The sequence below is a fragment of the Zingiber officinale genome, chromosome 1B (genome assembly GCF_018446385.1).
Source record: "Zingiber officinale cultivar Zhangliang chromosome 1B, Zo_v1.1, whole genome shotgun sequence".
Lineage (NCBI taxonomy): Eukaryota > Viridiplantae > Streptophyta > Magnoliopsida > Zingiberales > Zingiberaceae > Zingiber > Zingiber officinale.
In genome coordinates, this window is record NC_055986.1 from 100,709,856 (window position 1) to 100,733,674 (window position 23,819).

Here is a 23,819-nt window from a genome sequence, read left to right on the forward strand (position 1 = left end):
ATAGGATGTCGACATTCTTGCCCGAAAAAGATAGAACACAAATTTCCAAGACTTTCGTCTTGGAATTAGCAGTGCGAGATAACGAATAAAAAAAATATTACTTAAGAATTACATAAAACACTTTTAAAGAAAAAGAAAAAGTTTTTTTTAAAAAAAAAATTGCTCGAAACACGGTTAAGTAATTTCAGAGTTACCATACTTTGATACTAATTGAAGAATCGATAGAAAGCGATATGGGGGGGATGAATATCGCTCATTAAAAACTTTTTCTTTTGGAACGTTTAAAAACATGAGTAGTGCAGCGGAAAGAAGATAATACGTTTCAGTTACTTGGTTCGGAGCTTAGGTTGACTCCTACTCCAAGGCTCACGATCCTTGATTGCACCGTTGGACAATCCACTAAAACACTTCTTTTTGAAACCTTCGGAAAGAAGTAATTCGTACAAATGAGAGTATAAGATAGTAACAGCCTACTATCTTATATGAAATTAAATATAATGTCAGCTAAAATAAAATATACCGAATAAGCATGCAAATGAAGATTGTCGATGTCTATTCCGGGCAGTAGCTTGGTTGAAGATGTGTTGCAGAATAGTACCACGAATAGAACTTTTTGCACTGATGTGGGCAGAAGACTTGTTTTCAACCTCGGACCTCAAGCTTCACTTTTATAAGAATCGTCACTATTCGGTCGACCGATCCTCGAGTTCGGTCGACCGAACCCGCTCCCTTCGTTCTTCGCTGAGATCCGATCTTCGGGCATTAATGACATTTAATGGTTCCGTCGACCGATCACCTTGTTCGGTCGACTGAACAGTGAATTCCCTTATTCGTCAAAATTCGCACTTAATGCTTCATTAATGTACTAATCATTCGGTCGACCAATTGCCACATTCGATCGATCGATCAGCGTGTCTTATTTCTTTGCTTTGGCTCAAGTGTACTCTCTGCCATGTCATCATGGTTCGGTCGACCGATCTACTGGTTCGGTCGACCGATCAAGCTTTGCCCGGACTTTGCTTTGTTATACTCTGGTCTGACTTCTGGTCTGAGTCAGCCTGGCTCGGTCGACCGTTCCCTACGTTTGATCGACCGATCAATCCGAACCTGTAACACAGAGTTAAACATAATATTTCTATAAAACAAAGGTTAGCACAGTAATATATATGATGCATAGTAGTATTAAACAGTAGAACTGTCTTAATTTCAACTTGAAAATCTTTTTAGTTTCTTCAGTTGGATCAACAACCTCCTAGAGTTTGTTTTTTTCCGGAACACGACCTCACTATTGCTTCTCCAGTTACTTATCTCAACCTATCTGTCAAACATTAGTCCTCTAGACCTATTTGGACTTTCCGCTTAGCCTCGGATTGGTCCACCAGGACTTTCATTTGATCTTCAGTCCTCCAAACCTATCGAGCTTCCCTACCAAATGTCGAGTCCTCTCGACAAAATTTAAGTTCGATTTTGGTGCACCATGCACCAACATATAGCAGAAATATAATAATTCGGATTACTTTAAACCTTTTTTTTTTTTTTTTTTTTTCCGTTGGAAGGTTTTCATCCCTCTCTAGCCACGATCTCCTTCATCGTGCCAAGCCTCCCTCCCTTCCCGAAGCTAGGTTTTCCCGCTGCGATGATAAATAAAAACAGTTCTTTTTTTTTTTTCCAAAATTTTGATGACATTAAAAAAAAAACACGATTTATTATATAATTTATATTTTTTCCTTGGATATTTTAAAAATCTTTTAAGTTTTTTTATTTATTTTTGTTTGTTGATTTATTAAAAGAAAAAGGTTGATTCCCGAGTTAGGGCATCCCGAATTTCATTACTTGTTCACATCCGGGTCTTCCTGCTGCGGCGCGTAGCCACCATCCGGACTCGCTCGGTATTTTAGGACTTCTTGCAGCCCCCATCATCCCTAATCGCGACCTTGCTCCGCTCCACTGAGAAGAAAGCTCCTTTCTGGTATCTCCCTTCCTCCTCCGTTATCGTACTACGATCATTGTTCTCGTAAGATATCTCCTGTTTCCTATTGAATAACTCCGATTTGCAATGAATCAAACGGTTTTTTAACCTTATATTTTGATCATTTTCGGACATTCTTGTGTGATTTTACTAATGGAAACAAGACTTTTGATTGATTATTTTGCATTATCATTTGATGTCTTCTTCGTAGGTTCCTCGATTCTTAGTAGTGCAATATCTGGTAATATCTTCACGAGATTATAGACTTTCTAGTAAATATGTCTCCGTGTTTATTTTTATTTTGAAAACAAAACAACTATCGTTATCTTATTTTGATGATTCGTTTGCTATGGAGTTGTCAACAGAAATATGATCTTCGTGAGATAGTTGCTTTCCCCTACAAGTTAGAAAGGGAGATATCTGCTATTCACTTGTATATTATTCCAAGCTAGTTGTTTTAGTTCATTACAATATGAACAAAGTGCAGTTTTCTATTTGATTTTATTGAGTAAACTAGGATTTTAGCAAATATTTTGTTTCTTAACTGTTTTTTATAGTAAATATTACTTTTGATAAATCATTAATCTTATCTTTGCAGCCTACCAGTTCGTGATATTTAACTCTTGATTTTTATGTAGATTTTCATTTTGTTTCTTTCTTTTTCTTTATTTTTTTTCAAAATAAATTGGAAAGGAAAAAAATTAAGAATATGTTCATAATTGTCTTCATAAACTTATGAGGGAAAAATTATGTGTACAAAGGAGAATGAACCTTTAAAAGACATTTGAAGTTTATTTTTACTTATTTATAATTATTCTATTATTAGATTTTTTAGATTGTGGTAGAATTCTAAGATTGCTATTAAGACTTTTGGCCATAGAATTTTCTCACGGTAGGAAATTTTCGTTACAGTTAGATTGATCAGATTTACTGGACTATAAGGCTTATAGTTGATTCTATGATCTGGTTCTTTTAGCTGCTGCGACAATGGCCTTCTCTGCAGCCTTCCGCCGTGCCACTTATGCTGCTGCTCGTTTCACTGTCCGCTCTCTTTCTAGCAGTCCGCACACTCGCCTCTTGACTGTTGGTCATCCACTGTCTCTGAGGAATGCCATCTCAGAGAGAATTGCTTTGCCTCATCCTCGCGCTGCATTTTTCTCTTCTAATGCAATGAAGCCAACCTCCGATGTGAACCTCCTCCGTGTTATTGATTCGGAGATAAAGTGCGCTAAGGAGTCTGAAGATCATGATCGGGTGAGCCAATTCAGAAAATTGTATTGTTTAGAAACACAATCCAGTCTTATTACTATTTTATTCATTTTTTTTTTTTAAAAAAAGAGACTTTCTTAGGTAATTAATTCATGTTGTTCTTGGTATGTGCATCTGTTCAACAGGTGGAGGAGATACCTGTTGGCTTTCCTTTTGAGATCCAAGATGACAAGGGAATGAACACTGTTACTCTGAAAAGAAACTATCATGGAGAGAGTGTCGAGGTCATAGTTTCCATGCCTAGCCTTGTCACCGGCGAGGAACCAGATAATCAACCTGACAATGACGAAGAAGATGATGATCAAGAGGAGAGGCCTAGTCAATCTAGCATCCCTCTCACCGTAATTGTATCAAAAGGAAAGGGGCCAAGTTTGGAGTTCTCGTGTGCTGCCTATCCTGACGAAGTTACCATTGATAGCATGTCTGTAAGAGAAAACAAAGAATCTGATGATGAGATGCTTGCATACGAAGGACCTGATTTCAAGTTTGTATCTCTTTCCCTCATTCTGTAATTTTGGATGGTTAAGTCATAATGATGAAACATTGTTTTATCGTGCAGTGATCTGGATGAGAATCTGCAGAAAGCTTTCCACAAGTATCTAGAGATAAGAGGAATTTCTCCCTTGACAACCAACTTTCTGCATGAATACATGATCAATAAAGACGGCCGTGAGTACCTGCTGTGGTTGAACAATTTGAAGCAGTTTATCCAAAAGTAGATTTTATTGTCAAATTTCTTCAAGAAATTTTTGTTTAGCATAGTCTCTCCCAAACTCATGATGCTTTATTAAGTCTTACCGCCTATTGGATGTATGAGTTTTCTCCGAGTGGTTTATTCCGGGGTAAGATGCTACTTGACATAATCAATTTAGCTCAGTGAACTTGTTTTATGAGAGAAATACAATGCTGAGGTTTTCTCATGATTTCTTAATAGAATCATGCTCCTTTCTTTTATTTGTCATAGATTCAGTAGCTTACAAGTTGAAATGAAAATTGAAAAAAAAATGAACAAGGTAGCACTTACATTTGCTTTATATACATATTCTTTCAGGAAATTTAGCATTTTTTGGTCACTAAATTTGTTGATATTGATACTAGTCATCTTAACAGAATATCCTAGGTTGGTTAGAAGTGGGTGATATAAGAAATTACATTTGTATCTTTAGTGTTCCAAGTTCCAATAGATGAATTGTATGGTTGGAAACAGATCTAGTGAGCTGAGTGAATTAGTTGGAATAGATCACGTTGAACGATATTAAGAAGAAAAACAAAGGTGCCTAGATATGTAGCTCAGATTGTAGCTGTAAAGGGTATCAGTTGCTCAGATCGCAGTCGTCCAACCTGTTTACTAAGAAAGATAGTTCGGGCAGGGCATTGTCGTAATTTACTTGGAGAAGTGGGCATCTTCTTTACAGGCAGACGGGAGAAACGGTTCAAGGAATCTTCTAAGCGAAGATGGTATGGAATTGACTGTTATACCCCTATGATCCACTGGTACACGGTTGAGAGGAGGTCCTCCTCCGCCTCCCAATTCCGGGAGAAATCTGGCCCCCCTTCGCCGCCGGAGGCTTCCTCTTGGTCTTGGTCGGTCGACGGGATGGAGTGCCGGAATGACGACTCTGCAGACCGGAAGGATGGCGACCGGGACGAGAGGTCCATGGAATCCATCAGACTCCCCCTCCTCCCTCCGCTGTCCATGGCCGCCCAGATCTCATTTCTCTGCGGAGATGGCCCCCTGTAGGCGGAGGTCGAAGCTTCGTAGTCCGATTGCTCCCAGATTCGCTCCATTGCCGCCTCCACATTCTCTTCCATCAGGTTAGCGATAGACGATCCGGTCGAGTAGAAGCGGCGGCGGGGTGGCGAAGCCAGAAGAGGGGGGAGAGATAAGTTCCTCGATTCGCCTCGCACTGAGCTTCCCCCTTGGCTTCCTGTGGTCGTCATTTTGACGTGACGCGCAGCTGTCGAAGGTGGCGGAAGCGGCGGAGATGCGACAGGGGCGCGGCAGAGAGGGCAGGACGGGGAGTTCCGGATCCATGTGTCGACGCATTCCGCGTGAAAGGCGTGGCTGCAGGTGGGAAGGCGGCGGATATGCTCGTCAGGGAGGAAGGAGTGGAGACAGACAGCACAGTCAGGAGAGGATTTGGAGTGCGCGGCGAGGGAGGAGCTGAGCTCCAGGAGAGAGAGGTGGGAGACGATCGGCGCCGAGTTGTTGTTGTTCTTGTTGGTTAGCTCCTCGGGGGCGGAATCGGATGGATCGGTGCGAGAGAGGACAGGAGCGGGGGCGACCAGAGCGGAAGAGCGTCGGAGGCGGAGGCCGAGGCGGATGAAGAGGCAAACGACGAAACTGAAGCCGAGGATGGCTGTGATGATGAGAAGCGTCGAGCCCAAAGATATCGAAGAGGAGGAGGAGGCGGGCGGTGGGAAGTTGTTCGGATCAACCGCTAGCGGCAGGGGATCGACGATAACAAACGGTGGCGGAGGCGGCGGAGGGAGACCGTCCATGGCGGATGCGGAGGCGCAGGTGGAGGCTTTGGGCATTAAATACGGATATAGAAGATGCTTCTGCTTCGGTGACTTCCGCCACCACTTTGCCGTTTACGTACTAAAACACCTATTGCTTTCCCTTAAAAAAAGAGAAATTTTGATTCCTTAAATAGTATTTTTTTTTTTGACGAATTTAAATACATTCTTTGTTTTATAGAAACTTTAGTATATTGTCTACTTAATAAGTAACATTAATGTCCTTAAAAAATATTAATTTAAAATTTGATGACGTGTTAGATTTATTTAAAATCAAACTGCATTTCCCTTAAACATGCTAAATTCGTTACAATATTGGAACTTTATGCTTATTTATAAAGTGGTTTAGGTTCATTGTTACTTCGTTTTAGAGTAAAGTTTTGTTTCTAGCAAATTTTCATCGAGCAGAAGGATATTTAAATCGATACGAAAGGAACTTAGAGTGATATTATTGTCTCGAATATTTAGCTTATTTATATCGTACATTTTAATCAACTTGTCTAATATACTTGCCCAAATCAATTACTCCAAAATACTCGCTTGGCCTGCTCAAACCAATAAATTCTTGCTCCACTTGATAGGCCAATTGGAATTCTCTCCTGAGTAATTCAGTCTTACACAAGTTTTTCAGCCATCAAAATAAATTTATAAAGTATAAATGGATTATGACGGGCAATTCAACATCCCGAGTAATTTGCACACAATAGACATATATAGTATTCTATATGAATTTTGAACCCTCGTTGTATGAGTATACATTTTACTTTTTATCATTATACCGTGTCTATGGAGGGGGAGAGATCTTCTAGACCGCGTTTCCTTGATCTGCCCCTGGACCACACTGGTGATATAAAATCTCCCTCACGTGTAAAACACCTGCACGCACCAACTCGGAAAAGCCCTAACCTCTCTCTCGCCCTCCAGCGTCGCTCAACACGAAAAGCGCCGCTCTCGACCTCCAGCGCCGAAGCCCTAGCCCCGTCGCCTCCCTCCAACGTCGAAGCCCTAGCCCCGTAGCCTCCCTCCCTCCAGCGCCGAAGCCCTAGCCTCGTCACCTCCCTCCAGCGTCGAAACCCTAGCCTCGTTGCCTCCCTCCCGCGACCTCGAGCGCCGACCTCCAGCGGCCTCCAGCATCGCGACGACCTCCCTCCTGCGGCCTCCAGCGACCTTCGCGACCTCCAGCCCCCGCAACGACCTCCAGCGGCCCCCTCCAGCGACCTCAGCAACATCCAGTGCATTGCCGACCTCCCTCTCGCTGCCTCCACCTCCAGTGCATCCCTACAAAGTGTTCCTAGTTTCCCCAACGTACACGTCAATACTTTATCTCTATATAGCACTTAATCAGATTGCCCCATTTATCAGTTAATTCTTACAAAGTGCTCCTATTTAGACTTGAACAATCACCAACTTACATCATGGTTTTTTTCACTTTTTAATTCTGTACCTTGCATGTTCTACGCTAGTAGTGTTTCACAAGCAGTCGCATGTGTATCTTTTAGCAATTGTTCAATTTGGATTCCTGCTTTTCCCTTGCAGTTTATTTTCCTAGCTATTTTGAGAGAGATGTTTGCTTCTGACACAGTAATGGATTTCAACCAAATTCAAATAGTAATTTGTTGAATTTTTTAGTTGTTGTTGAAAAACTTGTCATTTATTCTTGTTTGTGATGTTTAAACTTGTCATTTATTTTGAGTTTGAGTTGCTGTTACCAAATCCTTTGAACTATAGTTGATTTAGTTAAAGAGTGTTGGCTTTGGGGATTTTGTTGGATTCTGTGATGTTTATATTATCTGTGGAGCAGGATGTTTACGTTTCTTAGTTTGTAAAAGCAATGCATGCTTTAATGAATTAGACTCATGATATGTTGATATGGGCAACAGGTAGTAAGTGTTCTATTTTATATAGGAATGTGTTCTATTGGCCTCTATTAGGATTTAATTTCCAGATCTGAATTTTTGTAAGTATGTTCATAAGTTCTTATTTGTGCTATTGATCCTTCTCAGAAGAAATCCTTTAAACTATAGTTAATTTAGTTAAAGGTATTACAATTCGTGTTAGATGCCCTTGAGTTGCTATTTTTTAAATATCTTATTTTGATTATCTGATTTATAGGCAGTTTTGATTATCAAATTAAATATCTTAATTTAATTATATAATTTATGTTTTTTTTTGCATGTTAGTGTTGTTCAGGTACAAGGAAAGAAAATCATGGCAACTGACTCTTCATCAGCATCATCTTTCACTCGAAGACGTATGAACGATGAGCAATGTGACACTCCACATATATTATGTCATTGTGGGTTACGAGCTACTCTCCAAACATCATGGACGGAATCTAATCCAGGAAGGTGATTTTTTTCATGTCCAAAATATAGAATAAGTTTTCGTTATATCAACACGGTATTGTGAGTTTTTTAATTATTGAGTTTTGATTAAGTTGATTTAAATTCAACAAAGGGGGTGTGGCTTCTTCTTATGGCATGACCCAGAACTGTCAGAGAGAAGTAAGGCCATTATTAATGAGTTGAAGATGAATAACAAAAAATTAAAGTTAGAGATCAATGAATTGAAGAAAGATACTAGTTACGGGGGTGCAAGTACTAGTTACGATGGTGCAGGTGAATATAATGATGTTCTGGATGATGGGAACAACAATAATGTAATTATGCAGTTGAGTGATGAAATATATTCATTGAATATGAAATTTAGAGTTGCTATGGTTGTAGTTGTATGTATTTGGATTGTGATGATGAGTATGTGGTTGATATAACTTATTTTGTGATGTAACTTGACATTGTGATGTAACTCTAAATGGTGTAATTTGTTTCCTAATGTAACTTGTTTTCTTTTGTCGATTCTAAGCCTGAAATCTTTGATTTTGACATTTACCTCCAACTTCTTCAATTAGAGAATGTTATTAGAGCCTAAAATGTGGGTTTTCTAGATCTTTTGGCGTTGTTTGTTTCAATGGCATCTGGGGAAGCCTTATATAAAATGTTTGTCCATACGCTACATAAAATTCTTTCTTTGCACTATAATCAAACTCTGGAGGAGAAGATAATCCTCAAGTCTATAAACTCTTCGATCCCAAATAATCTTTGAGATAACTTGTTGACTCTAACATTATATTAGTTTTAAAACTTCCTGTTTTCAACTCATCGATCCAGTTAGAAACTAGAAACATATCGAGCAATTTTCTAATATACTTAATAACAAAATGCATATATATACCATTGTTCAGTTGCTTTTTACCGATAGTGATTTGAGATCTGGAATTAGAGTGCCATTGAGGCTTCCAGTAGCAAATCTGCTAGAGAGCAAAAGCATCTGATTTTTATCTGAGATAGGGCTATTCAAATTAAACCAACAATTAGACACTTGTAACTTTTCTTGAGAAGCATTTAGTCACATTTTAATTAGCACAAACCTTTACATACATCAGCACTCCATCAACCATTACATAACTCTATGAATTAGAAAACTATCAAACATCACAAAGCACACAACATCATCATAAACAACTATATGAAAAACACATGCTCCACCTTCTTTCAACACAAACTCCCAATTCCATAAAAGACATCAACATATAGTAACACCGACCGTAATGCTAGCTATACACCATATCTCATCCACTTATCACCATAAAATAATATCATCACAAGATCTCCACATTCTAACATGTTTACATAAGTAGAATCTTTACAAACAAATCCTCCAAAAAACAACAATTGCACACCAAAGTTTAGCTCACTAAAATGTTTACATCAGTTGAATCTTCATCTATTAGTTTTCACAATATAAGAGAAATTTAGCCCATCAAAAATCTCTAGCTTCCAAAATTTACAAAAACCTACAAATGCAAAACAACACTTAAAATTCCAACATTGCATATATACTTTAATCATCATACCTTTGTACTAACTGCATTGCAGTAAAAATAACTACCTTTTGTAGCATTATTCCAGATAATTTGTCAGAAAATAACCAAGATGAGATGATTGCTGCACCTATAACATAATAGTAAAGCATTATCAAGTATATACTCAACCGTAAACTATTAAAAAAAAAATCGAAGCAAAAAGTCACTATACCTTTTGTAGCATTATTCCAGGTAATTTGTCGAAAAATTACCAAGATGAGATGGTTGATGCACCTATGACATAATAGTATCAAGTGTATTATCATGCATATCTCTCATGGAACATAATTGAATCATACAATATGGGTATCATGTTAAAGAACAATATTGGAGGTTCTGAAAGGAAATTGAAACAAGTCAAACACTAATAGCAAGACATTGTTTAACTAGTATTCAGAAGGAAAGTTATTAATCAAGCAGCCCGTCACTCAAACACAATCCTTAAGCATATTCACTCGCTCTCATTAATCTTGAATCAAGGTACTAGAAAAAGATGCAAATGACTTCTTCTAGACTATAATTGGAAAATTAAGGAATAATGGTACGTAAGAATTTAATAAATCAGATAATGTGTAGTCACTTTGTTATTCACCACCACATCACTCACTCTGTCATGGGTTTAACATATATAATTAATGTTCATCCAGACAATGAAGTTTCTTGAATCTCCACACCAATCTCCAAATCAATTATACTAATCTGTCACTAACAGATGAAATAATCAGCTAACCAACATACTCAAGTGTATACTCAACTGTAAACTATTTAAAAAACCAAGCTTAATTACTAAATGGTCTAATCAACTAACTATAGCATCAGTAATCATCTAACTACAACATCGGTGAAAGTAATTCAAGTTGGAATCAGTGCAGCAATGGCAAATGCAGTAATCAGCTAACTATAGCATCAGTAATAAGCTAACTACAGCATCAGTGAAAGTAATTCAAGTTGCAATCAGTGCAGCAATGGTAAATGCAGCTAACTAAAGCATCAATGAAAGCATTTCAGTTGCAATCAGTGCAGCAATGGCAAATGCAGTAATCTACTAACTATAGCATCAGTAATCAGCTAACTACAGCATCAGTGAAAGTAATCAGCTAACTACAGCATCGGTAATCAGCTTTATCAAGTAATAATGTGACAGATTGTGAACTTGTATTAAAAATAAATACCTGAGAAAGTTGTGATGCCAATAATGGTGAGAATTGAGTCTCAGTCATACTAACACTATCAACGGAGCTACCAATTGTTGGCACGGAATTTATAGGCTAAAACAAAAAAATAAAATACAGTTAACAACAAATAATACCAAATAAATAAAAATTTGAAAGTTATGGAGTAGAAACCATTACAATCGTTGAAGCTTGATTTGTTTTACTCGATGCTTTTCTTTTCCTTGAAGTCTTCTCTAACCCACCTTTCAACCTTTTACCTGAGACTGTTTTCTTCTTGGTTTTAATTCCTTTCACTCCAATAGAGTTCCCTTCACCATAATCAAATTCCCAAGATTCTTGGCTCACTTTTGATTGTTGGATATTAGATTCATTAACTTGTAACTTATCATCCACCATCTTACACAAACTCAACATAACATCTTTAACAACCTTGTAAGTGTCATCTCTTTCTGCTGCCTTGGTAACCAACTGAACATTCAACCCACACAAATCTTTGTATCGCATGTTTTGAAATACTTTTGGATCCAAACTAGCATTGTTGGCCATTGAATCATTAACTCCAAAATATCCAATTTTTGTTTTTCTTGTCCACCTTTTCAGTACATACTGACTTGGGATCTTCATGATATTATTTCACGTAAATATTTTCAGAATATGAGAACACAAAATTCCAGCAAATTCATATTTTCTACAACTACACTCAATTTTTTCAGACTTCTTATCAAGTGTAACTATATGATGGTTTCTCTTTTTGTGAGAAGTAATTTTATATTTTGTAAATATATCAACCTCCTCACAAATTTTAAGACTAGAATCATGAGATAAGCACCACTCTTGTTGAAAACACTTGTATACCTCAGGAGTATAAATTTCACTTTCATGCTTTAAAATCTCAATTGGAAACATTAAATATGAAACAGTTGTACTTGATCTGAAATCAGCTTTTAATTCCTCATATCGACGATCATCAAGGAGTCTTTTAAAGTGATTGAAGAAGTCTAAAAACTTGTGTTTATAAGTGAGATATTTTTTCACAATACTATTCATACTCTCACTTCTTTGGGTTGTAGTCATATCTGCACAAAACATTTGTCGTCCATATGCCAAAACCTGTTTTTCCTTTATGTTGTACATGCGCCTCAACCAATCATTGTCTTCAAGTGCATACTTGGCCAGCATCATGTTCCATGCTGAAATAAAATTTTCCTCTTCATCAAAATCATATACACAAGAGGCAAAATCTTTAGCAAAGTCTCTAAACTGAGAAAAAACTCCACTCAAATGTATGGCGGCATTTTGATAAATGTGTCAAATGCACAAACGATGATATGTTTCAGGCCATCTAGAAGCTAATGCCTTGCCATTGCTGCATCTTGATCTGTAAGAATAGTAGTTGATTTTTTCTCACTCATAGCTTTAGTTAATGTATTAAACAACCACTCAAAAGTCAAACTAGTTTCATCATATAATAAAGCAGCACCAAAAAGTATCGATTGTTTATGATGATTTACACCCACAAACAACGCAATTGGCCGACCTTCATTGTTTTTCTGTAGGCTATGTCAAAGCAAACAACATCTCCAAAAATAGCATAATCAGCTCTTATCTTAGCATCAGATCAAAAAATATTAGTAATCAAATCATCTTCATCAACTTGAATAGCATAAAAAAAAATTAGGATCATCAAACTGCATTTGCTGCACATACTCCAATACACCCCCTGTATCCCCAACTCTCATATTTATTGTTCTTTTGGATCGCAAGTAGTTTTTGTAATCCTCAGGAATAAATCCTAAATTCTCCCTCCCACCTACTTGTCTCACCATAAGATCATGAGATTCTTATGGGGGGATTCCCACATCACTTGCAATCTTAATTTGTTTCGCTGCAGGAAAAGATATATCTCTATGACTTTTATAGAGGTGAGTTTTGTTTGGACTTGAGAGATAATGATTATGCTCTTTAATAAATTGCACCACAGTAAACTTGCTTTTTTTCAATTACTAATCTTCATTTTAGCCTCACAATCAAACCTAGTTTCATCACAACTTACTTTGACATAAATATCTCGTTTGTCTTGTCCTCTTTTGCCTTGGGCACAACAATAAAAAACTCTATCAAATAATTTACCCGATTTATCATTGTGGGTTTTTCCTCTCCTTACGCCAAGTCCAACTTTTTTAGCATATGCCAAATAAATTTGATATGAATCATCTTCTGTATCAAATTCTAACCCCAATTGTGGTATATCCAAATCTGTTTAAGTGTTTAAGCCTATAAAATCAAATAAACAAAGAAAAATGTATAAAAAGTAAAATTCCATATATTGAAACTCCATAATTCCCAATATGAATCTTATTACCTTCATCAATAACATCAAAGTCTCCTTCCTGACTAGCTTCATTTTCTTCAAAGTTCAAATGATGACAACTCGTAGATTCACCCTCCATGGTTAGAGTCCAAGCTAAAACCTTATCTTAATGGTGAGCACAAACTGCATAAAAAAAAAATCATATTGTGTCAGAAGCAAACATCAAATTCGGACTCAATTTTGTTAAAAATCATTTGCATATCAGTATTAGTTTGTTTTGATGAACCTTTTACAAGAAGTCCATACTCAATTAACATCTCCTGTATCTCATCAGGGTTTTGTAACCGTAAAAAATTCAACAAATTACTATTTGAACTTGGTTAAAATCCATTATTGTGTCAGAAGCAAACATATCTCTCAAAACAGTTAGAAAAATAAACTGATAAATAGGGCAATCTGATTAAGAGCTATATAGAGATAAAGTATTGACGTGTACGTTGGGGAAACTAGGAACACTTTGTAGGGATGCACTGGAGGTGGAGGTAGCGGGAGGGAGGTCGGCGAGGCACTGGATGTTGCGGAGGTTGCTAGGGGGGGCCGCTGGAGGTCGTCGCGGGGGCTGGAGGTCGCGAAGGTCGCTGGAGGTCGCCGCGATGCTAGAGGCCGCTGGAGGTCGTCGCGATGGAGGTCGGCGCTCGAGGTCGCGGGAGGGAGGCAACGGGGCTAGGGCTTCGGCGCTGGAGGGAGGGAGGGAGGCGACGGAGCTAGGGCTTCGACGTTGGAGGGAGGCGACGGGACTAGGGCTTCGACGCTGGAGGTCGAGAGCGGCGCTTTTCGCGTTGAGTGACGCTGGAGGGTGAGAGAGAGGTTAGGGCTTTTCCGAGTTGGTGCGTGCACGTGTTTTACACGTGAGGAAGATTTTATATCACCAGTGTGATCCAGGGACGGACCAGGGAAACGCGGTCTAGAAGATCTCTCCCCCTCTAGAGCAGCTCCAACTCTTTCTCCCTTATAGTACTTGACTTGTACTTGTTTGATTCCCTATTTCTCTATATTATGCAAATAGATTCATATATTTAAATCGATTAGCTTAACTAGATTATTGATAACTGATCTACCGAACCAAATATAGAAAAATATTTAGATACTAAAAAATACTATAGTTTAAAAAATACACGGAGAAAAATTCTACACAAAATAAACAGGCCGTTATTAGTTATTTGTTGCGGCCCTGAAAATTTACAAAAAAAAAAAAAACCTTATAAGCTGCCGACATCTTGAGTGGACGCATATTATCTATATGGGCACACTTCTTCGTCTGCAAGGATTTTACAGTTTACTGCATGTTTTTTTTTTCTCACTAACACAATTGCTTGCCAAGGCACGTAAGACTTCATATCTTTATGTACAAGTAAACAATGAAAAATATTTGGATCAAAAATAAAATTTCAAATTTATAAAAATCAAAGGAGTTTTTTTTTTAAATCATGAGCATTTTTTTATTTATTAAAGAGCGTCCAACAATCGAGTTTAAATTTAAATCCTCAAATTGATCAGATCAACTTGTAATTGTTATAGTTTATATTATAACAATTATGAAATTATAATTATTATACACGAACTTATTTATTCATTTAGTATTCATGTTATAATAAAATATTCATATTGTAATAGATATAAAATTGTAGGTATTATAACTCCGTTAATAATAATAAAACTGTAGTTGCTATATTCAGATTTATCGTATTTATATACCTAATTGATTGGTATAGGATATTTGTATGATTTTATAGGGGCTAATGGAATGAGTGGTCATTTAATAAAAAAATAAAAAGAGGCTTTGAGATAAAAAAATAATATTTTTTCCAACTCTAAAATATACTTTGTTAAAAATAATTTGCTAAATAGATACGAATTACTAATTAATTAAAGCGGATCGAGATTCAACAAGAATATTTTACCCGCCATTTCCTCACTCTCTTTATTTAACGTCGCCATCAGTTCACGCCCTCACCAATCGATCAATTAAATGTCGGCGACGACTTCTTGCCTTCCTCTTTTATCACCAATCGATCTCCGCCCCACTCAATCCACTCTCTCCGCCTCTCTTTTCCCGATCCAAATCCACAACCGAAGAAAGGCAGCAGCGATGGAAGGCCTCGTCAAAGGCTTGCTGAACGTGGCCCTGGACGCCATTGGCGGCGACGACGGCGAAGACTCGCGGCGTCAGGGCGAGGAGCGCTCCAGATCCACTTGGGCCCAGGTCTTCCCGATCCTCGCTCCGGATCTTGCCTTTTGCGTCCTGGTTATTGAGATTAATGTGGGATCTTGGTCAGGTGGTCTCCTCCGGGGATGCAGAGGGTGAGGGCGACTCCGGCTGCCGCCGAAACCAATCGGGCGCCAGAAAGGTGTGGGGTTTCTTACTTTGTTTCGTTGATTGTCCTTTTAGTGGATAAAGTTGGGATTTTGATGAGTGATTTTGTTGGATGGTGATTGACGAAAGTGATTTTGTTCTTGTGGATTGGAGGCGAGCGGCGAAGGAAATGATGGAGACTGGGAGACCGTAAGCGGTAGGAGGAAGCATCCGCAGGAGGATTCACGGAAGAGACCTCAAAAGGTATCGACTATTTTTTGATTAAAGTGGTTGTTGGATCCAAGTTTTGTGCTTGCTTTTCTTTGTTCCTTCTTTTTTCTAGCTCATTAGGTGCTCTGGAATAATTAGTATAGGGTTTGCAAAGAGATTAGGAACAAAATTGTTAAATACAAGAGAGATTTTGATAATAATACAACTTCGAAAAGGTATTTTGATACTAATGAAACTTTCAAAGGGGCTATAATTTGACAACAATGGAACTCAAGGGATATTGCAGCAGGAGTTGAATTCTGCTAAGAAAATTGAAATTCTCACTTTGAGTTTAGTGGATTAAGGCTTCAATATATGCTTTGATAGTCAAGTCGAATTAAGTTTGAATTGTGGATTGAAGATCCATCACTCATATGCTTTCAAAAAACAAGCACAAATAGACTAATTATTACACAAAGGTTGATTATTTCAGAGAACCAGATTCATAAGCTGCTTAAACATTGTTTCCCATGATCATTAGCTTTTTGCAAAATTTAATTAAACCTAAAAACTTAGAGGTAAAGCATTAGCCATTATGGGTCTTTAGCAATTGCACAAGAACCATTAAAGATCCCCATCCTTTGGAAATTCCTAGTCAGGACCTTTATTAAGGTCCCTTGAAAAAGAAAATATTCTAATTTCATTCCTAAAACTTTAACAATGTTTTTTTACCAAACACAGTTTTGTAAGAGCTAAGTTTTTGATGAGTTATAGGTCTGAGGGCAAATCAAAAACGTTTTATGTTTGTAGGATCTTAAATGGGGTTTTATAAAACAGGGGGGCCTTGTGTTAACAAAAGAAATAATGAAACAGGTGGCCGAGAGCCCTGATATGGCTTTTAAAGGACTTTGGTCCTTAGCAATATGCTAATCTGTAAGTTTTTTCCAGGTCACAATATCCTTTTGGTAGTTGACTGGCCATATCTCAAACAGTGAGAATTCTTATCAAACATTTGTCTTTCAATTTGCTTTGTGCGACAACACATATTTGAACAATCTGTTCACCATTCCAATGCAGAGCAAACAATTACGCTTAATTTCTTATTTTTCTCTAAAATTTGATACAAGCTGTCAAAAAATTTCTCAATTTTGTCCTCCGACACAATTAGTTTCCTATTGCATTCATCAGAGTTGGCAGGTACCAGCAGAAACCTGGAGTACATACAAAAAACATCCTGATGAGCAAGAGTATATGGCTCATACCCAGCATGCTGCAAATGTGGAACCAACAAGAGAGGAGCTTCATGACCTCTCAAAAGCATGCAGTAGATTGTGGGAACTTGATTTAAATCGATTGGTTCCTGGCAAAGACTACGAGATCGAGTGTGGCAGAGGGAAAAAAGTCTATCAAGAAGAAGACATGGCACAAGGCAGCCTCTTCACTTGGTTGAGTGATTCGGTCCTAAGACAACCCACTTATTCTAGGTTTTGTTCTCTTCTTGATAACTACAATCCAGATGAACGGTGCAGAGAAGTGGTCACCTCAGAAGAGAAGCATGAGCAAGTTGCATTTATTGAGGAAATTAGCAGGACTGCACCAATCAAGTATCTTTATCACTATCTAGTTTCCAAGGAAATTATAACTGAAAATTTTGAGCAGTTCAAGAGAATGATGACCAGCTTATGGTTCGATTTGTATGGTCGAGGTGGAGTTTCCGGTTCTTCATCAGCCTTCGAACATGTATTTGTTGGAGAGATCAAAAGGAAGGAAGAGAAAGAGGTCTCTGGGTTTCACAACTGGACTCAGGCAGGTTTTTTTCTCTGTCTCAACTTTAGCAAATGTCCTGTTAATAACTTGATTCAGCGAGTTTAATCTCTTTCAACTAACAAATGTTCTCCACCTCGTGTTGTTTTTGTTGAAGCTGGGATGCTCCATTTCCATGAGTCCCATATGCACAAGTGCAGTGATACAATATATAAACATAAAATTAATTTTTTTCTAACAGTTTGATCTTTTAGGATAAGTAAACCAGGCCATCAATTTTATATGATACAAAGAAATCCTATCTCAAAAAAGATTCAAACCTTTGGACCATAGTAGGCATGAGGAGACATGTTGAAGTTGGGATGCTCGACGTCCATTGGTCTTGTATGGACAAGTGTAATGGTACAATATATACATAAAAAGTTGATTTTTTTATAATATTTGAGGTTTTGAGATAAGTGGTTAGCCAATCAATTTTAGTTTTGTATTTCTTAGTGTGATTATTAGGTTATTTTGTCTCCTCAGTTTCCTCCTCAGGTCTTTTCTAAATACTTAGATGGAATCATAATTCATATGCATCAACAAACATCTGTATGTTACTAGGTAGATATGAGTGATGAGATCTTCAAGTTTCTTGTGTTGTGATTTCAAATAGAAGATCTCAATGTATTTATTCTGAAAAGTTCATTGACTAATGACAATGATAATGCACCAACACAAACTCATACAGCCAAGTTGTTCTTACAATTCAAACCCGATGTACAAGAACATAAACATCATTTGCAGTGTGCAATTTTTTGCAACTTGATCTTCTGAAATCATTTTGTTGTGCAGTTTTATTTGGAAGAGGCTAAAGGAACAGTCAATTACCATGGTTATATTCTACCAAGAAGACGCGGTGAATGTGTGAGTGCACTAGTACTTGTTCTTTTGTAAATTCTTCATAAAGCAAATGCCATCTTAAATTCGTGAGTCAAAACCGCAAAGTTCATAAGCTGCATACCAAGAATAGAACCACATATAAGATTTTGATGCATTTATGGCAAAGCAAAGAATTGATTTCTGAGAATTGGTTCAAATTGATTCCTTGGAGATCATCACTTATTAAATCATATGATCTGCAGCCAGATTCCGAGACCCAAGTGCTATCAATTCAGTTCGAGTGGAACGGCATTCTGAAATCTGTCTCCACTGTTCTTGTTGGAGTGAGCCCAGAATTTGAGATTGCTCTTTATACTCTCTGCTTCTTTGCTGGTGAAGAAGACAACCATGTTCAGCTAGGCCCTTATTTTGTCAATATAAAGTGCTACCGACTGGGAAGGGACAAGATTGGATCTGCATTTCCCATTGCTGAAAATTAATTATGGGATTTTCTATGGTGTCAAATGATTACATTAGAGCTTATTATTGAGTTTTAATATTCTAATTATGTGAAAAGAACAAAGTTTTATTAATTATTTCATGGTTCTTGCAATAAATTGTATATTGTTCCTGGACTCCTATGAATTTGAGAACAATTTAATTTGAAGCGTGTTTCTTTCATTTTTGGTTATTCATATAAAAAATGAGCTAGAATCATCATCATAATTATTATCACCAATTGAGTTTGTAGTAATTATTTAAGATTGAGTTTTTTTATCTTCTTCTACTTTATATTTTCCATTTAGATTTATTTTTTAAAATATAAAATTTACTACGTGTACATGTTTCATGTTATAACATTTTAGTATCGTTTTAGACTCATTAATTCAATGTCTCTATTTTTTTATATTATCTTTTCCAAGACTGAGCACTGTTAAAATTTTAATCGACTATTATTTAATAGTCGAGTCGTGACTATTATGCGGTCTAAAGTTTTAAATCAAAACTAAATTGAATAAATCAAAATAATTAAGATTTTTTTTTAAAAAAGAATTGACCTATTTGACTATTTCGATGGATTATTTAGATTTAATCAAGATTTTACACCTCTAATCTTTCCCATACATATTTTAGCATAGCATCGTTTTATAAAAAAATTTCTTTTTACGCCGGGAAGAATATATATAATGCTGCCAAGGTCAATTTCTTTTCTAGAAAGATAATAATTAACTGATAAAAATATTGGAAAATTTACCCATCAGTCACGTGCCTTGCACGTCCGGGGCTCGGCGTTGAATTGACTCTGCGGCTCCGAATGCGAAAAAGTAAACAAAAATATTCAAGAGAGACAACCAAAGCCTCCTGTTCGAGTTCGACGGCCTGATTTCCCTTCCTCTTCCATTCTCGATTCGCTGTTATGTCTCAGATCTGAGATTTCTCCTCACCGAGATCGGGGGCGAGACCTAAATCTTTGCCGGACTGAGCTCTTCCCCACCTTCTCCTTCCTTGGTTCGCCGGCAGGCTGCTCTAGTGGACCTAGGACGGCTCCGGTCCTTTTGGGCCTGGAATCTCTGCCGCCGACAATATGCCTGTCGCGGCATCTGCTATTTACTTCTTGAATCTGCGCGGAGATGTCCTCATTAATCGTCTCTACCGCGATGATGTTGGGTGCGTAAGCGTCTTTCTTCGTTAGGTGTCGATCTCGAGTTGCTTTCTTCATTTTTTAGCTCTTTGTGGCAGTGTTATTTGCGGGATAGAATCTGAATATGTCTTCTTGGCCATCTCATAAATAAGTTACAAATTTGGGATATGGACTTTACGAGTCATACCCTTTTTCAATAATAGGCTTCTCTAAGCACAGATTCTCATCTTTAAGTCCTGATACCTTATATAATTATCAAAATTTGTGCTTAGATCATCCTTTTGTTTTTTGATTTTCCATTTCTGGTTATCTGCTCTGTGCTTTCTTACTTGCTTTTACTTTAAAATGCGGCCTTTTGATGTGTGGAACTCTTCTCAGTGGAAATATGGTGGATGCTTTTCGGATCCATATCATGCAAACAAAAGAACTTGGCACATGTCCTGTTCGGCAAATTGGAGGATGTTCCTTTCTCTACATGAGAATTAGCAATGTGTACATTGTGATTGTCGTTAGCAGCAATGCCAATGTTGCATGTGCTTTCAAGTTCGTCGCTGAGGTATGTTCCTTACCTCCTTAGTATTGCTATTATTCTTCTACTAGTCCTGTCAGCATCTTTATGTCTTTACTCATTGGCTAGTTAATGAGTTGGAATTTATTATGAAGAGTGACAATAACATGAAAAGAGACAGCTATTAACAGTTTAACACACTTCTGAGAACTTTTATTAACTTTGTCATTCTTTCTGCCTATATCTGAGAGATCTATATGTTTCATATGTCCACAAGCTGAAAATTATAACTCACTGTAACAATTAGATTTAATATATGCAATTTTCTGTTATTTGACTTTAAGATTGGATGATTATCATTTTTAGGAATTACTGAAATTTTGTACATCATTATTTGGTGAATCCAATCCATCAAAATGTTTAATAATACCAAAAGCTACTTCTGAACCTCTCTTGATCATTAACTCTGATTCCTTAAATAAACAAACAGAAACTAGAAGGTGAACTTTAGCCTGTGACCTCAAGTAATTATCCTGGCAGTCCTATGTAAGTATCCTTGTAAAACTATTGCCATTTAAGAAATTCTAAGTCATGCATCTCACAACCTTGGAATGTTATCCCTTCATTACTGGTTAGGTTTCAATGGTTATTATTTGAATCAAGTGTCTCGAGTGGAAACATCGTTTTGGCCATGGACTGTTGTCCAACATGGAACAATTATTGATAACAAATGCATTGACAAGGATAACATGATTTTTGCCTTTCTTATTGTAACATGGAATCTTAACCCCGAAGGCAACTATGCGAATTTTTCTAACACATAAAATTAGATAAGCCTCTCCAACAACAAGCTAGAATGTTACTAGCTAATTTTCCTAAATACCTCTTTAAACAAGATCAATAAAAATAGTTTGAAACATAATAATTGGGACAATTTAACAAAGATCTCTTTGTGATGATAAATATGACATAAATCTTGAGATGCCACAAAGAAGGAAATTGCAGAGCAGCATAGTATGAGTTTGAGAAATCTAGGAGAAAGCGGAGTTTGTAAAAGCACTAGATGGAACTTGACTCTAAGTGGTTGTACGACCAAGGCACAACTAGAGGTGGCAATACCTAGATTTATGCTTAAGCTTGACTTGGCTTGGATCTAGTTGGGCCATGTACATCTGGCACAAAGACTGTCCGGGATAGCTCCACACCAAACTTGCTATAAACCTAGGCCTGATTTGTCCTAATTTAATCAAGTCATGTTGGCTCAACATGAGCACTACCTAGGATGGTTTTGCGCCAACTGTAACAATGCTCAAGACAACTTGACAGGCTAAAAATTTAAGAATAGAAGATTGTAAATAATTATACTTTTTTAAAAAAAAATAAATTAATCTAAAATGTTAGAATAAGATATCTTCAATTTTTTTAAAAAAAATTAAGGGTTAAAATTTTGTATGGGAAATAATAAAAAGAGTATATAGGTTGTGATTGGCCTACAAATGGATCAGGTAAAGCCCAATAGGGCTCAACTTCATGTTGGGCCAAGCATGACATGTCAAGTAATGCCATTGTCCAATAGACTATCTTCCTACTGATAGCTAGTGTTAGGCCTAACAAAAAAAAGGGCAGCCCGGTGCACGAAGCTCCCGCTATGCGTGGTCCCGGGGAAGGATTCATTGTACGCAGCCTTACCCTACTTTTTTGCAAGAGGTTGTTTTTAGGATTCAAACCCCGTGACCTTTTGGTCACAAACAACAACTTTACCGTTGCGCCAATGCTCCCCTTTTGATAAATAGTTATTAGGAAAAAAATTAATCTGTGCAATAAATTAAATCTTTTCTTGGCATGTTTTCTAACATTTGTGTTTCTGTGCCAATAAACAGGCTGTTGTGCTATTTAAATCATATTTTGGGGGTGCATTTGATGAAGATGCCATCCGGAATAACTTTGTTCTGATTTATGAACTTCTTGATGGTATGCACCACTTATCTGCTGTGGCATAAATCTTGTGTAGACAGATATCTTTACTTTCTGTGAATTATTTCATTGTCACTTAATTCTTTTTTGTAGTTGTTTTAAGCATAACTTATTTGGAGAAAAATGTTTTTCATCTTCTTTAATAATACTACCATTCCCATGTTTTATTAGATGATATTTACTTTTCTTATGGCATCAACATGGCTTATTTTGTGTACAAAAGGAATCCATGTGTGGATTCATTAAATTTGAATGTGACACTACTTAATTTCTGAGCTTAAATTTTTGTTGTCTGTTGGATAAGTTTGTTTCCTACTAAATCTGGACAATAAAATTAATTTTTCATCTTTGTACTGCCACAAGGATTTCAGTAAGAAATATATCCTCTTTGGGTAAGGCTGTTATTATTGTTTAGTGGTCTTCATTTCTGTATACTTTCTGGACTAAATTAAGTCTATTGATGATGGTTACTAACAAGATGGCATGTGAATGTTGTTCACCTTTTCTTAAAGTGTTGATTATGGTCTTTACAACTCCTGTGGATACTATGATCTTTGTTTATCATAGAGTGCTTGGCTAAATTATACTGCTATCATATTTTATCATAGCCACGATCTCATATATCTCTCCAGGTTAGCTACTACATCATAAGATTCCCTTCCATATGCTGATGGCAAATAAATCCATTTTATTATAATCACAAAATATTCAAGTGTATTGGAGCTTGGGAATTTGCAGGAAAGATTACAAACATGTTAGGGACATGCTATCAGGTTTCAGAGTGAGAAAAAAACTAATTATTCCATTCATGAAAATTTCAGAAAAAAAAGTGGGGAAAGGCATCGAGTTTGTTTCAATTAGCAGGTTGGCGTCCTTCTACCCATAGACTTCTAGTATATTAATTTTGAGTAAAATCTACTAATAATTGATAACTAAAATCAATACTTTGTCCTTTTTCCTCATGTTATAAACTAGCTAGTTGTTATTTGTATCAAGGTTGTCAACAATTCTGTGGTTAGTTATTTTCAAACCCAACTCATATAATAATCGTTGGCTTTGTCTTGTTACTTTTATCTTAATTGATGTCTGATAGGAGTTCATGATTTACTTTTAAGGAAAAGACAGGATTTTCTTTTTTAAACAGGCTTCTTATCCATTCAAACCGACAGCATATACAAATTTTTGAATGAATTATGACATGATATATCTGGGCTAAAATTAAAAAATTCATCAATCTCAATCCAGATTATATTGAGCTGGATCGAGATTGAAAAAGACTGACCTGACTTTATTTGAAAAGTCAGACTGCCCTACATTGATTGTCAGTAAATCATTGAGGGC

At 36.9% G+C, this 23,819-nt stretch overlaps 5 protein-coding genes across 8 annotated transcripts; 3 read left to right on the top strand and 2 right to left on the bottom strand.

Annotated features, from left to right (window-relative positions):
• Window positions 1-1,809: 1,809 nt before the first annotated feature.
• Window positions 1,810-4,192, top strand: LOC121970352 (uncharacterized protein At2g39795, mitochondrial-like). 3 transcript variants are annotated; one of them, XM_042521021.1, is made up of 4 exons: window positions 1,810-2,014; window positions 2,946-3,223; window positions 3,364-3,722; window positions 3,798-4,192. In XM_042521021.1, the coding sequence occupies exons 2-4, from the start codon at window positions 2,957-2,959 to the stop codon at window positions 3,955-3,957; spliced, it is 786 nt and encodes a 261-aa protein (XP_042376955.1). In that variant the 5' UTR covers window positions 1,810-2,014; window positions 2,946-2,956; the 3' UTR covers window positions 3,958-4,192. The 3 variants fall into 3 exon arrangements, with proteins under 3 accessions (XP_042376955.1, XP_042376945.1, XP_042376965.1); XM_042521011.1 differs by having other exon boundaries at window positions 1,810-1,969; XM_042521031.1 differs by lacking the exon at window positions 1,810-2,014 and having other exon boundaries at window positions 2,926-3,223.
• LOC121970343 (RING-H2 finger protein ATL5-like) lies at window positions 4,001-5,899 on the bottom strand. Its single transcript, XM_042520999.1, has one exon. The coding sequence runs from the start codon at window positions 5,774-5,776 to the stop codon at window positions 4,712-4,714; it is 1,065 nt and encodes a 354-aa protein (XP_042376933.1). The 5' UTR covers window positions 5,777-5,899; the 3' UTR covers window positions 4,001-4,711.
• A 7,727-nt stretch (window positions 5,900-13,626) lies between these two features.
• On the bottom strand, window positions 13,627-15,164 carry LOC122040481 (uclacyanin-3-like). The gene is made up of 2 exons (XM_042599810.1): window positions 15,128-15,164; window positions 13,627-14,015 (listed from the first exon to the last, which is right to left on the bottom strand). The coding sequence occupies exons 1-2, from the start codon at window positions 15,162-15,164 to the stop codon at window positions 13,627-13,629; spliced, it is 426 nt and encodes a 141-aa protein (XP_042455744.1).
• Window positions 15,162-19,035, top strand: LOC121970361 (poly(U)-specific endoribonuclease-like). Of its 2 annotated transcripts, none has more exons than XM_042521045.1 (6): window positions 15,162-15,429; window positions 15,503-15,574; window positions 15,694-15,783; window positions 16,918-17,535; window positions 18,328-18,399; window positions 18,618-19,035. In XM_042521045.1, the coding sequence occupies exons 1-6, from the start codon at window positions 15,196-15,198 to the stop codon at window positions 18,852-18,854; spliced, it is 1,323 nt and encodes a 440-aa protein (XP_042376979.1). In that variant the 5' UTR covers window positions 15,162-15,195; the 3' UTR covers window positions 18,855-19,035. The 2 variants fall into 2 exon arrangements, with proteins under 2 accessions (XP_042376979.1, XP_042376987.1); XM_042521053.1 differs by having other exon boundaries at window positions 16,927-17,535.
• Window positions 19,036-19,668: 633 nt separating this feature from the next.
• On the top strand, window positions 19,669-22,536 carry LOC121970372 (AP-2 complex subunit mu-like). The gene is made up of 3 exons (XM_042521066.1): window positions 19,669-20,022; window positions 20,375-20,552; window positions 22,385-22,536. The coding sequence occupies exons 1-3, from the start codon at window positions 19,940-19,942 to the stop codon at window positions 22,502-22,504; spliced, it is 381 nt and encodes a 126-aa protein (XP_042377000.1). The 5' UTR covers window positions 19,669-19,939; the 3' UTR covers window positions 22,505-22,536.
• Window positions 22,537-23,819: the final 1,283 nt, after the last annotated feature.

Excerpts from the sequence above, each read along its gene's own strand:
- LOC122040481 (XM_042599810.1), bottom strand. The coding sequence starts at position 15,164 with ATGGCGACGTTAAATAAAGAGAGTGAGGAAATGGCGG. Across the intron at positions 14,016-15,127 it reads AGAGAGTGAGGAAATGGCGG|CGTCACTCAACGCGAAAAGC; the intron begins GTAAAATATTCT and ends CTCACCCTCCAG.
- LOC121970352 (XM_042521021.1), top strand. The coding sequence starts at position 2,957 with ATGGCCTTCTCTGCAGCCTTCCGCCGTGCCACTTATGCTGCTGCTCGT. Across the intron at positions 3,224-3,363 it reads AGTCTGAAGATCATGATCGG|GTGGAGGAGATACCTGTTGG; the intron begins GTGAGCCAATTC and ends TCTGTTCAACAG. Across the intron at positions 3,723-3,797 it reads TACGAAGGACCTGATTTCAA|TGATCTGGATGAGAATCTGC; the intron begins GTTTGTATCTCT and ends TTTATCGTGCAG.
- LOC121970372 (XM_042521066.1), top strand. The coding sequence starts at position 19,940 with ATGCCTGTCGCGGCATCTGCTATTTACTTCTTGAATCTGCGCGGAGAT. Across the intron at positions 20,023-20,374 it reads CTCTACCGCGATGATGTTGG|TGGAAATATGGTGGATGCTT; the intron begins GTGCGTAAGCGT and ends AACTCTTCTCAG. Across the intron at positions 20,553-22,384 it reads CTTTCAAGTTCGTCGCTGAG|GCTGTTGTGCTATTTAAATC; the intron begins GTATGTTCCTTA and ends GCCAATAAACAG.
- LOC121970361 (XM_042521045.1), top strand. The coding sequence starts at position 15,196 with ATGTCGGCGACGACTTCTTGCCTTCCTCTTTTATCACCAATCGATCTC. Across the intron at positions 15,430-15,502 it reads CCAGATCCACTTGGGCCCAG|GTGGTCTCCTCCGGGGATGC; the intron begins GTCTTCCCGATC and ends GATCTTGGTCAG. Across the intron at positions 17,536-18,327 it reads GGTTTCACAACTGGACTCAG|TTTTATTTGGAAGAGGCTAA; the intron begins GCAGGTTTTTTT and ends TTTGTTGTGCAG.
- LOC121970343 (XM_042520999.1), bottom strand. The coding sequence starts at position 5,776 with ATGCCCAAAGCCTCCACCTGCGCCTCCGCATCCGCCATGGACGGTCTC.